Raw genomic sequence first — 17,398 nt, 5'->3', positions numbered from 1 at the left:
TCTTGTTGTTGCTCGCGGCAGCACAACAGCCCGTTAATTCATGCACATGCAGTGATGAGAAAGACAAATCGAGTCTATCATGTCCATTCTTTTAATTTCTGCGTTGTCAGGCGATATTACAAACTTCCGCGTAGGTTCCGTACCTAAATCAAACCAAAAACGACTGAAGAAAACAGGCTCGGGCTCTATAATCCATAGTTTTCCAGTTTGGACTGCATTACCCACAAAGCACTGCGTTGTGGCAATGCTTTGTGGGTAATGCAGTCCAAAGCATTGCCCGCACTGGACTACACTTCCGTCTCTATACCCGACGTGTCACGCCCCACAGAACGGGGGGGGGCGGGCTCAGCAGAGGTCATGAGCATTTAAATTAGCATGTACTGAAACAGGTTGCTGAGAACAGAGCTAGTTTTTACCAGGTAAAAGTAGTGTTTTTTTTACACTATCCTTTTGAATTTTTAATTAACGTATAATACAAACTTTTCATTAGGACCCTAAAGATCATATTAAAATTTAATGAAAAATATAATGTGTAGGACCTTTAACTATTAGTCAAAGATAACATAATTGAACACAAAATGCAGTTTTTAAATGTTTACGTTATAAAAAAAAAAAAAAAAACTCCAAATCTACATGGCCCTGTGTGAAAAAGTGATTGCCCCCCTTGTTAAACTGTAAACTAAAGTTTACTGTGTTTAAAGATTAAAGTTACTTAAACTGTGGTTTATCACACCTGAGTTCAATTTCTGTAGTCACCCCCAGGCCTGATTACTGCCACACCTGTTTCAATCAAAAAATCACTTAAATAGGAGCTACCTGACACAGAGAAGTAGACCAAAAGCACCTCAAAAGCTAGACATCATGCCAAGATCCAAAGAAATTCAGGAACAAATGAGAACAAAAGTAATTGAGATCTATTAGTCTGGTAAAGGTTATAAAGCCATTTCTAAAGCTTTGGGACTCCAGCAAACCACAGTGAGAGCCATTATCCACAAATGGCAAAAACATGGAAGTGGTGAACCTTCCCAGGAGTGGCCGGCCGACCAAAATTACCCCAAGTGCGCAGAGACAACTCATCCGAGAGGCCACAAAAGACCCCAGGACAACATCTAAAGAACTGCAGGCCTCACTTGCCTTAATTAAGGTCAGTGTTCACGACTCCACCATAAGAAAGAGACTGGGCAAAAACAGCCTGCCTGGCAGATTTCCAAGGCGCAAACCACTTTTAAGCAAAAAGAACATTAAGGCTCGTCTCAATTTTGCTAAAAAACATCTCAATGATTGCCAAGACTTTTGGGAAAATACCTTGTGGACCAACGAGACAAGAGTTGAACTTTTTGGAAGGTGTGTGTCCCGTTACATCTGGCGTAAAAGTAACACAGCATTTCAGAAAAAATATCATACCAACAGTAAAATATGGTGGTGGTAGTGTGATGGTCTGGGGTTGTTTTGCTGCTTCAGGACCTGGAAGGCTTGTGTGATTGATGTGATAGATGAAACCATGAATTCTACTGTCTATCAAAAAATCCTGAAGGAGAATGTCCGGCCATCTGTTCGTCAACTCAAGCTGAAGCGATCTTGGGTGCTGCAGCAGGACAATGACCCAAAACACACCAGCAAATCCACCTCTGAATGGCTGAAGAAAAACAAAATGAAGACTTTGGAGTGGCCTAGTCAAAGTCCTGACCTGAATCCTATTGAGATGTTGTGGCATGACCTTAAAAAGGCGGTTCATGCTAGAAAACCCTCAAATAAAGCTGAATTACAACAATTCTGCAAAGATGAGTGGGCCAAAATTCCTCCAGAGCGCTGTAAAAGGCTCGTTGCAAGTTATAGCAAACACTTGATTGCAGTTATTACTGCTAAGGGTGGCCCAACCAGTTATTAGGTTCAGGGGGCAATTACTTTTTTACACAGGGCCATGTAGGTTTGGATTTTTTTCTCCCTAAATAATAAAAACCATCATTTAAAATACTGCATTTTGTGTTTACTTGTGTTATCTTTGACTAATAGTTACATGTGTTTGATGATCAGAAACATTTTGTGTGACAAACATGCAAAAGAATAAGAAATTAGGAAGGGGGCAAATAGTTTTATATATACAGTTATATATATTAGTATATATATGTTATATATATACAGTAGCTCCCAAATCCAGAGGTGAAACTCCACCCCTAACAACAGAACCACACACCAAAACTTCAGTGTTTTTAACAATCTAATTTAAAGAATTCAGGGCTAGCCATGCCTTTATTTCTCCTAGACATGTTAACAGAGCCCAGATAGAGGAACCTCCCTTCTGCTTTAACTGGAAGTAGATCTGACTATCATCAGCAATGAAACAAGATTCCATGTTTTCGCAGGATATAGCCAAACAGCAACAAATACAATGGGCCCATGGATAGAACTATGTCAGACTCCATACACTTTCTACACACAAAAATTTAAATCATAATAAATTTTAAATGTTGTCCTCTTATCCATGTTGATGTCCTTATTTTTGTCTGCACTTCACTTGATGTAGCTACCCACTAGATGAGCTTAACCAATTCCTAGAACAGTTTGAGCCACTGGGAGATCTTCTGTTCCATTAAGTTTTCCTCATTGACTCACTCATCATCGATGCTACTTTATCATGTACAGTATATAGGTTCACAAGGGGGACTGGAGCCTATCGTAGGAGACTTAGGGCACGAGGCGGGTTACGCCCTGGACTGGCTGCCAGTCTATCACAGGTTAAACACATATGCACATACTGACTTGCTCATTCACACAATACGTACAATTACAATAACTAGTTTAACTTTTTACTACAAGCCAGTCATCATACCAGTGTCTACTTAGTACATACTAGTAAACTCATTATCATAAACACTGATAATAATATCTAGAACGCAATGTTTTAAAAGGTTAACTGATGCTCTATAATAACAGTTAATAGTATGTGTTGTCGGCCAAACAATTAGCTGTTCTCATGCTACAGCTGCTATACATACCTACTCAATGGCATACAAAGCCCTTCGACTTTCAACTGTGATCAGCTTTGGCCATTTTGATTAGCTCAGCATGAAAATCTGGAGTATTTCAGTCTTTGCCAGTGCAACTGCAGCAACTTCTTAATTATAGGTGGCAAGGCATTGTCAAAAAATCTCTGGAATAAAGTTGTGGACAAGCAAAAGTCAGGAGATTGATGGAGGTGGCGTGAATACAGCTGGATAAAGTAAAAACTGTCTATTTTTATTTCCAGGCTGCAAAGCAAACAAAATGTATATACATTTATTTCAATGCAAAAATAAAAAAATAAAAAACTGGACGGGTCGTTGATAAAGTGTACATTATAAATTTAGTTTCAGTTAATCAAATAAACCTGAATCGATTGAAAACTCGATACCCCTCTGACCCAGAGCTAAACACTACATATTAATGGTGAAGAATGTGTTGGGCATTGTGTCCACATTAAAATGTCTACATATATTGGTGGAGAATGCAACAGTGATTTATTGTCAGTATTATGTAAACACTACACCCCCGCATCCCCATAAACCTCGTTTGTGGAAGGGAGCATGAAGTGCTCAGACCCCCTGGTTCTGTTAAACTATAGACCAATATCAAAAGGTACCCTTCATCTCCACAATTTTGGAGAAAGCTGTGCACAGTCAAGTGCATTCTTATCTGGATGCCAATGATATTTTAAATAAATACTCTTATGGGAAGCACTTTGCACAAAATACATTGACATTATACAGTGTATGATTGCTAGCATACCTAACGGCTCTCTCTCTCTCCTACTCTCAGTAAAAAAAAATTACTTTAAGTATAAAAGTTGTGACTTCTGTGGAAGTTTAAAATAGAAATAAAGGTTTAAAAATAAATATTTTATCACACACATCCACATCATTTATTAGTAGAATTTTAGAACATCAGCTGGTGTTTGGCTCTTAATGTTCATTCAAAGTTTTTGTTTTCATTTTCAAGCTATATTCTAAATCACTGAAATTGTCAGTATGCTGTCACTGATAATCCTATCTGTCTTATTGCATTGAATTGTGACTGCTGCTCACCTGAGGAAGTATTTATAGGATGAACTTTACTGCCTTTGGAAAAAGAGATCCCTTGTTGCATCAAGATGTCCTCTGTTGTGTGAAAAACATCCAAACAGGCCGTGCTATGATTTTACCTTCAACGCCAGTGTGAGGCTCTTCTCTTCAACATTTGGTCTGTCACATCATATTAACGTTGACTTTGTATTCAGTGACATGGTCATACTGGAACAGATTTGTACCTCTTACAGTAGTTACAGTGAAGGTAAATTGAGCAATACTATTTACTTTTTGTAAATTCTACTAAAGTTGAAACTGTTCTAGTGGCTCAGAGTAGATTAAAAAAAACTTTTTATATTGATTTCTAATTTAATAATCATTGGTCTATAACTTTTAATGCCTGTCACATATTTTTCCATATAAACAAGGTCTCTTTATTTTGTCTTTCTGCATTATTAGCAATTCTTGCTAATATAAGTGAAATTCAGGTTAAAAACTTGTCAAAGTCTATATTGTGAAAAAGACTTACAACCTGTCAAGCAAAGACAAAGTTTTTTTTTTTTTTTTGTTATTTGATGTATTACTATTATATTATGGCCCTAAAACTTCAAAATGTTCCAATATACCAGAAACTAGTCTATTTAATATCTAATAAAAAAGAGCTTCCATTATCTAATTAGTAATTGAGAAATAAAACTGTGTCTGTTGCTATTATGTCATACAAGACCACGTTCAGCCACAGACTGAGACTACCAAAGTCCAAAACTGAATGCCACAGGATATCATTTATACCAGTGGCAAGTACAGTCTATAACTCTTTATTCGGGAGCTGTCATGACAGAACAATAAGTAGAACTTGAATATATATCTGGTGTGCAATATCATTAGTACTCTATATGTTAGTTGTTTATTTATTTTTAATGAAAAAATGCTGCAGCATGACTCTTCACGAAATCCAAAAAAATGTTGTCACATTACTCCGATCTTGGTTTCGTTATATTGGTTGCCGGTGGAATATAGAGTTATATTTAAAATGCTTTTATTTGTTTTTAAGGCGATCAAGGGGGTAGCGCCTCAATATATGAGTGATTTGATTCACCCATATTGTCCTCAGAGAGCACTTTGTAGATCATCTGATCAACTTCTGCTCACGATTCCGAAAGGTCGATTGAGAAGGAGAGGTGTCCCGTCCCACGCTTTGGAACAAGCTGCCTTTCCATGTCCGATCAGCTCACATTATTACAATTTTTAAATCGAACTTAAAAACGTATCTGTTTGCCGAGGCTGGTTTGTATTGGTAATTTGATGGTTCTGTAGTTTTAAAATGATTTTTTTTTTATTATATAAAGCACTTTGGTCAACCATCGGTTGTTTTAAATGTGCTATATAAATAAATTAACTTAACTACATTATATGCAATATTAAATATTATGTGCAATATAAATCCTGGGTGCAATAACATACATTTACAGTACACAAAATAATTCTGCACTTTTCTGTACAGGCTGTAGTTTTTTAGTTTTTTCTATTTATTTTTATTCTGTTTAAATCTGGATTTCCTTCGGGATTAGTAAAGACTTCTTACAGTATCTTATCTTATTAGAAAACAGTCATGAAGCAGAGCTACTTTTACCACTCTGAAATTATTCCACAGGCATGTCGCAAAGTGTATTATTATTATTATTATTATTATTATTATTCATAGTAGTATTAGTAGAAGAATATATAAGCATTGAAGCTTTTATTTATGCATTTATTAAGACAACCATTAAAATTGTTGATATAAAAGACATGATGATATTTTAATATATTTCAAAAATTGGTTTATTTTTAAAATGTTAAAAATGTGGCCTTGAAGCCATAATGTGTAAATAATGTCCTTTAAAATACTTGGAATAAAATGACTTCCTCCCCACGGGCCATAGATTAATTGAGCAAAATAATGCTATAATGTTTCGAGCAAGTGTACCTGATTAAATGTTTCAAGCAAAAAGCTATAATCCTCCTGAAACCAGCATGCAATTCATAAACCAAGTGCATTTTGTAGTAATTATCTATTGATAGAGGGAGGATTTAGGAGTTTAGTTTGTGCCTCCATGAAGGCGCAGGTCAATCTTATCCATGAGATCCTTCACCCATTGATCTCTGGGGTCTGCACACACACGACGACCGCTCTTCATGATAAAACTGCAGATGAGAGAAGAATTAAAGTATTATCTGAACTGCAAATATACATTTTACTCTTCTCAAACCATATTGAAATGTTTGATAAATGTAAATTATTTTGTATTTGTATTATTTAAATGTTTCTATAACATTTATATTATAGTCTATATAGCCATGAAATAATAATTGATGACGGGACTCTTATAACCTGTTAAAATAATACAAGATGCTGAAAACTTACATGATTCCAGGGTTTGTACAGGCACGCTCGGTTTCTTCATACTTAGTAATAAGCTGTACAGGCACCTTTCTCTTCTGGAACGTGAAACAGCATATATCTGGTTCTTTTGGATCTGTAGGGAAAAATATATTCAAATTTCACCTCATCACTTTAAAGTTCTGACGTGTGGCTCGTCTTTCTGCTGATGTTGGTCTAATAACACACACACACACACACACACACACCAGTTGTTTATGTTCAGCATCCTATCATTAATGATGTCACCATTATAACTCAGGGTGGTGGTAGTGAGTACTGACATGAGTCTAGTTTAACTTTGTACAAGTCAGTTGTCTTACTGGTGTTTACTTACTGCTTAAGTCAGTGACTGTTAACTGATTTAAACTATTAATAATAATAATAATAATAATAAACAGTTGATAATAATAATAATATGTACAAATCAAAAGGTAAACATTATCTTACCCTTGGCCAGTGTGAAGGACTGAACACATATGAGAACCAGGAGAACCAGCGGGAGAGAACAAGAGGACATGACTGAAGTTTCACACAGAGTTTAGGGTGCGTGACGTAACTTCCTGTTTTTGAATCGTTGCCGCGAAAGTTTCGCGTTTGTATCATCGGAGATAACCGGAGTTTCTGTTTGTATCAGCGTTTATATTACACAGCGTTTAAATGATTCCCGTAGCGGAAAGTCTGGCTGCCGCAGGCGGAGATAACCGGAGATAACCAGAGATAACCAGCCCCCGCCCCCGGTGTTGTGTCGAAGTTGGTTCCCCCATCGGGATGTGTTTCCTTAGCCCCGCCCCCGTAAAAACAGCGCGTTTAGGAGAAGGCTCGCCCGCGAGGGGTTATGCGCGTGCCAGTGAGATCCTACGGAGCGCGGTAAAGGACAAAAATGACATTGTTAGCGTTTTATAATCACTGAGATGGAAAAGACGGCGAATTTCACGCGCCTTAAAAACAAAACTCATCATAATATGCTTTGTATTGTTTTTTTTATCACTGGTCTACACTACCCATGAATTATTTATGCTATTTCACAAATGAATTTTGTTCTGGATTGTGTTTGATAATAAATGGAACACTACTAATGCTGATTCATTTCATATACAGTTTGGGTTTATTCAGATAGATGTGACCTGGTGAGTTCACATCACACAAATAAAATACTAATTATTATTATTATTATTATTATTATTATCAGACGGGTCACCTGTCGGCTGTAAACATGTCAGTATTACCATCCTGACAGCTGTGGACACATCTGTATGTGAACAGTAGAGGGGGAACCTTATCTGATAGCACAAACTCATCAGGATGTGTTTCTGCTGCTATAAAGGACGTGTTTATAATAATAAAACTTCACTGAATCAGCTGGTTCACTTTTGCTGTGTAAACAAGTGAGCAGTAACACTTTGTGTGTGTGTGTGTGTGTGTGTGTGTGTGTGAGATGTGATAAATTGGCACCATGTCCAGGATGTACCCCGCCTCATTATTATTAATAAGTAAGTATTATTATTATTATTATTATTATTATTACTACATCATGTTAAATAGCATGTGAACCTTCTAAAAACCTTTAACTTTTTAAAAATTTTAAAAATCTGGAGATTTAATTTTTTTTAATGTTCCTCGAGTGCTCAGTGTGATGGTTTGTAAGGTTGATGCACCAAAACCACAAACTGTCACAAAACCACAGAGTTAAAGGTCATGATCATCAAAAAGAAACAGAAGCCACCAGGTGAGGGCACTGCTGTTTGGTGTTTAATGTAAAAATTCAGCACACACACACATACACACACTTCACCCACTGAACTCTGGGATTTGCACACAGGTGACGGCCGTTCTTCATGATAAAACTGCAGAAGAGAGAAGATTTACACCAAAATAAACTATAATCCAAACATTTAATCTAATTTTTTAATCTAAGTTTTGAAAACTTACATGACACACACACACACACACACACACACACCTACACACACACACACACACACACACACACACACACACACTAACAGAGAGATTCAAACTCTTTCTAATTACAATGTGTGGATTTCCCTATAAGTAGGGAGTAGTAGTAGAGCTGCTATTATAGAAAATGAATCAGCATCTCCTAACCAATCAGATTGGGGTATAATAATGGCAATCAATAAATATTCAATCAAACAATAAAATCAATAATTTATTTTTTAATAGAATTTGGGGAGTTGCAATGAGATAATGTGTTAATTATGAAAATCTAAAAAAGAAATAAAGATTAAATAAATTCTTAAAAGTAAATAATGAGTTTATCATCTCGTAACGGCAATGAGCCATTTAGTGGTTTAGATCATTTGGTGATGGTACAGATACATTCTGTCATATATTTATTTACTTCTTTGCAATTTCTGAAATGTGTGTGGAGTCAATTTCAGGGAGCTCAGGGCACAAGGCAGGATACACTCTAGATGCAGTGCCAAGGCACACACATGCGTACACACACACACGCACGCGTACACACACACACACACACACACACGCACACACACACACACACCCACCCACACACACACACGCACACACACACACACATTACAGGAATACATAATAGGAGTTATTGTCACATCCCCCGTACAATCCTGACCTCTCATTTCTACATGTTTAAGCCAGAAGCTCTTGAAATGTATGTTTGCCATTTTTAGTGTTCCTATCTTTTTAATAAACATATATAGAGGTAAGAATTGTACACCAGATAATAGAATGAGATCCTTTTATTCAGCACAAAATAGGAGGTATGATGAACTGAACTTCTCTTCATTTTAACCGTCTATACCCGTGGTTCTCAGAGTGTGTGGCGCCCCACTAGTGGGGAATACAGACATGACAGGTGGGGCGCAATGAACAGGAGGGAATTAGTGAAAAATAATAGGAAAGTACCTATTCTAATTCATGCTTTTCTTTAATGACAATAAAGTTAAAATAAAACTAAAAAAAAACTAAATCACACGCAAAGAAATTGATCATTAATACAAGTAAATTAAAATAACATCAGAGAAAAAGTGGAACCATAGTGCAACAATAACGGTTTAACGTCAGCATGTTAATTGCAGAGGAACAATATATACCGAGACATTCGGTATTATATATGTCATTTCATTTATTCCAATGTGTATGCTGATGTTTCTGTATTTTTGTTAAACATTAATATTTTTTCAGGCAGTACTAGTCTGGCGTTTCTAATTTCCAGTGTGGCAACAAAGTTGTTTTTAATCCTTCAGGCGCTGAACAGAAGGGAAGATCAATATCGTTCTACGCTTTTTGTTGGTGTGCGGCATTTTGCGATAATCCCTAAATCCTTTGTTGCACTGTAGAGAATAATGGTGTTTATGCTTTTAAACATGTATAATTTAAGGCGAATGAAGCTTAAAGACAATGTAGAGAGTAAAATTATGTGGGTATCTTGTTTGCGGGTTAATTTACGCAGCTATTAAATTCGGATATGCGAATATTAAACTTTACCGCGGACACAAACCGGGTCAGTAGCGTACTGTATGTAGTGAGCGTAATAACGTCAATGGATACATTTGTTACATGGACCACAAAAAAGCAGGTGATTCAGCACTATCAGCCTAATCAACCAAAAATCCAGCCGAAAGGAAAACATGATGAAGCCTATGTTGGGCTTGGATTCATGGTGGTGATGGTGAGGGCAGAGGAGAGACCCGTGTGTGTTTTGTGTCTTAAACCGCTGGCAGCAGACATCCTGAGACCGAACGAAGTAGGAAGACACTTAGGAACAACACACCCCAGTCACGTTAATAAGCCACTCGACTTCTTTGAAAGAAAGCTCTAGATAAGTGACAAAGTAAGTCTGTTATAACAATTGCACGTTTATTTAATCTGGTTTGAACTTTGTGTTATTTGATCTTATTGGTTTAAACATTTGATATTTCAATAAATAGTAAACCGATTTCGTTATGATTATGTTGAAAAGTGGGGCTTGAAAATTCACCCACGCCCTTAAAAGTATGGAATAACAGAAAATGTTTGAAAACCCCTGGTCTATACAAACATGACTGAGAAGAAGAAATAGCACAAATACACATGATTACATGTCATACACTATGACCAAGCAAAAAAAAAAAAGAAGAAATAATAATAATTTATTTGTGTAATAATAATTCTACATTTGTGCAACGTCATTCCCTGTGGGAGTGGATATGTGTTGCCGACACATATCTTGAGTTTTAAGTGTTTTAAAATAGTCCCTTGGATCCAAAGTACTGAGAACTTTCTACCTTGATGGAGCCAAACACTAGTGAAACAGTGGGATAAGTGCATTAGTGTAACAGGGGATTATATAGAGAAATAAAGGGAGTTCTGTTATTCTGCACAATCAGAAGTCCCAGTTTGACTTGAACACCCCTCGTGTTTATTAAGACAACTTTTTAAATTGTTGCTTCATAATTTAATATGAACTTTTATGTATTTTAAAATAACCAGCATGGTTTCCTTTTAAAATATGATGAAGAGAAACTCAGCCATAATATGTAATACAATGTCCTTTAATATATAAATATAATGTAAAATTAATTTGTGCTCACAAGCCTTAGATAAGCAAAATGTAATTATAATTAAATAAATGCTTTATTTATCCTATACAAATATGGCAAACAAAAAAAATCTAATTTGGTATTAAAGAAGGGTAAATGTAACCACTCCAGGCAGAAGTTAGGTTGAGCTTTCAAGAACACGCTGGTCAATTTTATCCATGTGTTCCTTCACCCACTGAACTCTGGGATTTGCACACAGACGACGCCCGTTCTTCATGATAAAACTGCAGAAGAGAGAAAATTTACACCAAAATAAACTATAATCCAAATATTTAATCTAACACTCTCACTTATCCTAAACTATAAACATTAGGTTATATTACATCAAATCATTGTTAAATGAGGGGAAAAAAAACGTATTTCTCCTTAAAATGAAGCAGAGTTTTGAAAACTTACATCACTCCAGCTTCTTTACAATCAAGCCGGGTTTCTCTGTACTTAGTAATACGATGTAGAGGGATTTTCGCCTCCAGGAAATTCAAACAGCATTCTTCTGGTGGATTTGCATCTGTGTAAATAAAATCATTAATTTATCAGTCACTGATTGTGAAACATAAGAGATTTTTATATCTGGTAGGACATGCTTCTTGATGTATATTTAATTTGTACCCCCTTTCTCCTAAATACTGCTGTGATGGCTTTTTAATAATGTTTATTATCAGTAAGGCAAGGGTCGCTCAGTGGTTAAGACATTGGACTATGCTTCGGAAGGTCCCAGGATCAAACCCCCCACCCCCCAAGTTACCATTGTTGGGCCTTTGAGCAAGACCCTTAACCCTCAACTGCTCACATGTATAATAAGATAAATAAAAATGTAAGTTGTTCTGTCCGAGCGTATTATAAAAACAGCAGTTCTGTGATAACAACATAGGGTGATCATGCTTGGTCAAAAATGCATGTGTACCAGATCTGAAAAAACAATTTTGCTATGGATTTCTAACCTTCAGGCAACTGTATCCACACTGAAAAGAAAATCATCTGGCAGACCCACTACCCTGTTAGAATTATTTTATATATATATAAAGTTGTTTCTACTCTCTTGCTCTCTTCTTAATACTGTAGATCTGATATTAACGTGTTAAATCTTAACTGATGCTATCTTCATATCTCCTTTTGTATCTGTTCTTAAAGGTGTGAACGCTCCCACGCTCACCTTCCCATTCTCTCTCTCTCTCCCTCTCTCTCTCTCTCTCCCTCTCTATTTATCTATCTCCCTCTGTCTCCGTCCCCCCATCTGTCTCTGGACAGAGACCTCTCTATCTTTCTCCCCTTTGATTCTTCAGGATCTCACCAGGACATTTACATTGGTTCTTTGTGGTAACATATGTCGATGGCACAGGCGTTTGGTTAAACATATAAAAACTATGTTTTGCTGTTTATAAACAGAGACCTTTCTGACAGACAATGTGTGTGTGTGTTTGAGTCTCTCCTGGCGGCAGAAAAGCTTACCGAAGCACAGCGGACTGACCGAGCAACTAGCTTCTTCTACTACGCAACTTTAAGAACTTTACAGAACATCCTCAGAACACCAAATAATGTGAAAGCTGGAAAAACATCTATTCCGTGTGGCTCCAGTTGCCGGGACCATTTTGACAGACCATGAGGCGTGTACAGAATGCTCCCTGTGTCGCTATCACAGAATGGTTGTTCTCATAATATGCTTGAACAACAAAGCCCTGATGTTCACTAGTCCAACTCATGATGGGATTCAAAATGTTGGAGATCTTTATCCGATCTTTTTTTTTTGTGAACACGGCGTCGTCTCAAGAAATATCTGCGTACACACGAAACCACTGAAAACGGTGTAGTATATATGCCAGACCAGTATGTGGCGCTGTATTTCTGCCATAGAGATACACGGAGAAGAAGACTTTGAGCATGCGCATAACCTTCGCGCTGTATACGAACCAAGATGGTGTTGTCCATTATCGCTTGTTGCTCATAACAGTTGCATAGAAGCAATAGATTTTGCTGTAATAAAGCTAGTAGGCTTTGTAGCAACATGAACACAATCATGTAGTCCGCCATTATTGTTGTTGCTGTTACGTGTGACGCAGCCGACACGTGATGTGATGACATCATCGTTTCACAAAATATACGGATCGGCCGTAAACACGAAACCGCAAGGGTGACGTTTTCAGATTTATCCACTTTGGGACCCGGTTTAAAAAAATAGCGGTTTTAGTCTCCTAAAACGCCGTATCCGTGTGGACGAAACGCCAATACGATAAAAAATGTCTACGTATACAGCGAAACGCGTCTCCGTGGCCATCAGAGGACTAAAAATCACCTCTTTCACAGGAAACATGTTTTCACCTACAGTGTTGCCAAATTACAGCTGAATAAATTAGAATAAACAGAGCCTTATTTTGGTAAATCAGTAAATTAACCAACACATCATATACAATTAACATTCATTTTAAATGTGTGTATTTATTAGCATGGCCTGGTGGGAGCATGGTGGGTGTGTGGCGAGCAGGGAAGGTGTTAGAGTGTTAAAAGAGATGATAGAGATAGTGATTAAGATGCTATTTTGCACATCAGCACACAGGAACTCTAAACAGGGTGATGATATGGACATTACTAACCTACATGTAAGTGTTTAACATAACAGAATGGCCAGAAATAAGACAATTTTTAAGTTTTAATTGTAGTATAAGCTCATAGATCTTTGTCCAACCATCTCTAAACTGCTTCTATTATAACTTTTTTAGATTTGTTAATTTGTTGGTATTTGTTCGGAATACAAGGACTGGCTACTGTATATTCCCAAATGGCTTCAGCTCAGATTAAAAAGAAGTTGACCTTGTCATACCCTACATGTTTCCCATGATTGTCAAATATCCAGAGAATGTTTTTTTTAGCCTGTCCAGTAATTTTGTAAATAAAACATTTAAACAACGCCAGAAATGTACAGAAAAGGAAGCAATCTGGTATGATAGAATCTCTCCACAGTGACCTGTGGCAGCTTCCAAAGTTCTGGTTGTTACATTATATACCATGCTGATAGCATCAAATTCCACTCAGTCACTAACCTCCACAACAGAGTCTTTGGACTGATGGTTGTGTTCTTAATAGAGACATTACACAGTGCTACTGGTTGTTGTGGATAAGTAAATTTGGAGTAAAAGCTCAGTGGGTAAAACTGGACTGATGATGAGAACATTATGACATTCAGATGCTTCAACTATGTAGATATTGCTCTGGATAAATGCTAATGCAAATTCAAGTTTAGCAAAACATTTTTTTCCCTGAACATATGGATTTAGGGGCATTTTGTTTCAACATTGTTAAATCATTTTTTCCTACTTATATTAATTCAGACTTTTCTGCTGGGGTGTGGGTTATTCTGAACACAACAATATACTAACCCCCCAGTGCCCCCACCCCCTGATTCTTGTCAGATAGATGTTAATAAAACACTTCCACCTCAAAGCAAAAATATTCAGGGCTAAGCTAAAAATATTCAAAGTAATTGATTACCGAATAATTGGATGTAATGATGCCACTGCTACACTCTACAACCCACTGACTGTAACATGGCATTCTCTCCTTTAACTTTAAATTCAATTCAATAAAATTTGACTTGGATAGCACTTACCAATTGTCATTGTCGCAAAGCGGCTTTACACAATCAATCTTTTGGAAGAATTATTTAAGTTGTATGGAATGTTAATGTGAATGATTTAAAATGGTCAGATAGTCCCTGATGAGCCAGCCGAGAGAGACAGTGGCAAGGAAAAACTCCCTGAGATGGTAATAGAAAGAAACCTTGAGAGGAACCAGACTCAACAGGGAACCCATCCTCATCTGGGTGATAACAGAGAGCAGGAATTGATCTACATTCATACTGTGTGTTAGGTGGGAGGCAGTTCAGCTATAACAGTTCATGTTAATTGATTTAAATATGGAGTCCAGGTAGTTATTGGAGGCTCAGGTAGACTTGTAGGAAATTCCAGTCCTGAACTATCGAGCAACTGTCAAGTCCTCAGAGAAACAGCTGTCAACATCAGTCGAGGCCAGAACTTTCTTATCTTACTTAGTGTTTAAGTCGGTACATTTTAACTTATTTAAATAAAATCATCAGAAATACAGATACAATAATTATAATAACAAAAACATATAATGAACTTTATCTTACTCTGGGTCATTGTGATGGACTGAAGGCAGGTGAGAACCAGCAGAACCATCAGGAGAGAATGAGAGGACATGACTTCCAATGGTGATGGTGGCGATGGTGATGATGATGATGCTGATGATGATGATGCTGATGATGATGATAATGTGAACAGAATGGTATTAACACAGATATGACTTCAGCACTGGTTTTATAAGCTAGTAGGAGGAGGAGAGTGTGGTCTGATTGAGAGGCGGGTCAATGGATTCAAAAGAATTGGGAATGTTTGAAGAATAAAGTCATCCTTCTCTCTATGAATGTCTTTAAATATTCTGCTTTCATCATACTTGTTTTTTTCCCCACTTTTCCCTTAATTTGTTGGTATTAATTACCAAAAATCATGGTATTAATTAACAAAAAAAAAAAAAAAACAGACTTGGTAATTTTGTGGAATTTTGTCCCACCCACCAAAAATCTGCACATATGTTAACTGTGAATGTTACTTTACATTGTTACATTACATTAAATACCCAGAGGATAGACTTTATTACACTGTCCAGAAAATATTTGGCTACTCACAGAATAAAATAAGCCAGGTTTCACAAACCACAGATAAAATGGTCAATAGAATGACTTCCCTTTTAAAACACTGCTTTCATCTACAGCCCATTTCCCACTTTCTTAGATTTTGTACAATAGCCATGGGGTAGGAGAGAAGGAAATGTTCTGCTGCCTACATTTCTAGATCACAGTCTGCTAGATGGAGATCCAAAAGTGATGGCTAAGGGACAAAGGCTGTGAGTTTCTGATCATAGAGATTACATCTCTGAGAAATTCCCAACAGTAAATGATTGTCTTGTGTTTATATCCTGAATGGAGGTGTTAAAGTCATCCAAAAATTAGATGGAAAAGCCCATGAGCTCATGAGACAATTGGCTTCCTGTCCACTCCTTGCTCTCTCATGTCCTGCTGTGTATTTATTTATTTATTTATTTATTTGTATAGCAAAATTGCTTTTTTAGCTGTTTTGGTTTGGTGTGGTTACATACACCATGCAGTTTAATTCATCTGGTAAACACCATGGACACTAACCTCTGTTATTTATATTGTGTACAGACTCATCATCATTGTATACAAATCATCAAATGTTTTAATTTTTGAAAAGGTTGATTAGTAAATTTATATAACCATGACTGAGTTGGTTGAGTTTGTGTCAGGGAAATAGTAAGGTTGAGGGGATCTTCCTGAAGATTTTCCCTTGAAAACCCTAATACCTGCCTTTGGCCAAGTGAGTGTGACTGTGGTTTACAACCACAAATGTCCCAAAGTGATTCATATAGATGATAAAATAATATAAAAATACATGAATAATCATAAACATTTTAATATAAAAAAAAAAAGTAAATCAACTTAATACTGTCCCGGGATGAGGAGAGGTCAAGTGATCAGGTCAAGTGATCTACTAACAGCATGAACTTGGGAATGCAATATCAGAGTCAGGAGAGATCAGCAAGTGGGCTGTTGGCTCCTGATCATGGATATGAAATCTCTGAGGAAATTCACAACAGATTTTTGTCTTGAGTTTAAAGGCTAAATGGAAGTGTCATTTGTCTCTATGTTTAGTGGATGGGGGTTTTGACTTTTATATTAAATTTGCCTTGATCTGTTGCCCATTGTAATATTTTGAGCAAAGCATGTGGGAAAGCCCATGAGCTTATGAAACTATTTACTTCCTGTCCACCACTCAACCTCGTGTGTCCTGTTCTGTATTTAATGTTATGTAATGAGAAACCCTCATTCAGAAATAAAGGGAAACAAGGATGCTGAATACATTAAGTTCAAGAGGTCAAGATTTTTTTATTGTCATGTACATGTAGAATGCTGTTCTGTTGGTAATGTGTAATGTGTTACAGACACGGCCACATGTGCTGGGAGTCTGCAGTGGAGTAGAATCCCTCCAACATTAGTTTGTATTGTCTCTTGGCACCAACTCAATCTACACATGTCTTATATGGATTTTTGTAGCCTACAGCATCAGACAAAACAATTGCATTGGAGCGGGCTTGTAACATAGATCACACATTAGAGTTCCTCCAGGCATTTCGATTAGGGTAGGTTCTTTGAGCTGTTGCACTGATGTAATAATAGTAACATTCTGTGTTTATAACACCAGTCAGTCAGTCAGTCTTGATCAATCATGCAAAAATAATCAGAAAAACATGTTATCACGGTAATA

At 36.8% G+C, this 17,398-nt stretch overlaps 1 protein-coding gene across 1 annotated transcript; it reads right to left on the bottom strand.

Annotated features, from left to right (window-relative positions):
- Positions 1-11,105: 11,105 nt before the first annotated feature.
- On the bottom strand, positions 11,106-15,320 carry LOC128519332 (C-C motif chemokine 4 homolog). The gene is made up of 3 exons (XM_053493029.1): positions 15,187-15,320; positions 11,442-11,553; positions 11,106-11,269 (listed from the first exon to the last, which is right to left on the bottom strand). Exons 1-3 carry the CDS (start codon positions 15,254-15,256, stop codon positions 11,164-11,166), a joined length of 288 nt encoding a protein of 95 aa, XP_053349004.1. The 5' UTR covers positions 15,257-15,320; the 3' UTR covers positions 11,106-11,163.
- Between the last annotated feature and the right edge of the window lie 2,078 nt (positions 15,321-17,398).

This window comes from Clarias gariepinus, chromosome 1 (genome assembly GCF_024256425.1).
Source record: "Clarias gariepinus isolate MV-2021 ecotype Netherlands chromosome 1, CGAR_prim_01v2, whole genome shotgun sequence".
NCBI lineage: Eukaryota > Metazoa > Chordata > Actinopteri > Siluriformes > Clariidae > Clarias > Clarias gariepinus.
This window is presented reverse-complemented; position numbering and strand designations above follow the sequence as displayed.

Coding starts and splice junctions, on each gene's coding strand:
- LOC128519332 (XM_053493029.1), bottom strand. CDS start 15,256: ATGTCCTCTCATTCTCTCCTGATGGTTCTGCTGGTTCTCACCTGCCTT. Junction 11,554..15,186: donor GTCCATCACAATGACCCAGA/GTAAGATAAAGT, acceptor TTATTTACACAG/ATGCAAATCCACCAGAAGAA. Junction 11,270..11,441: donor TGTAAAGAAGCTGGAGTGAT/GTAAGTTTTCAA, acceptor TCTCTTCTGCAG/TTTTATCATGAAGAACGGGC.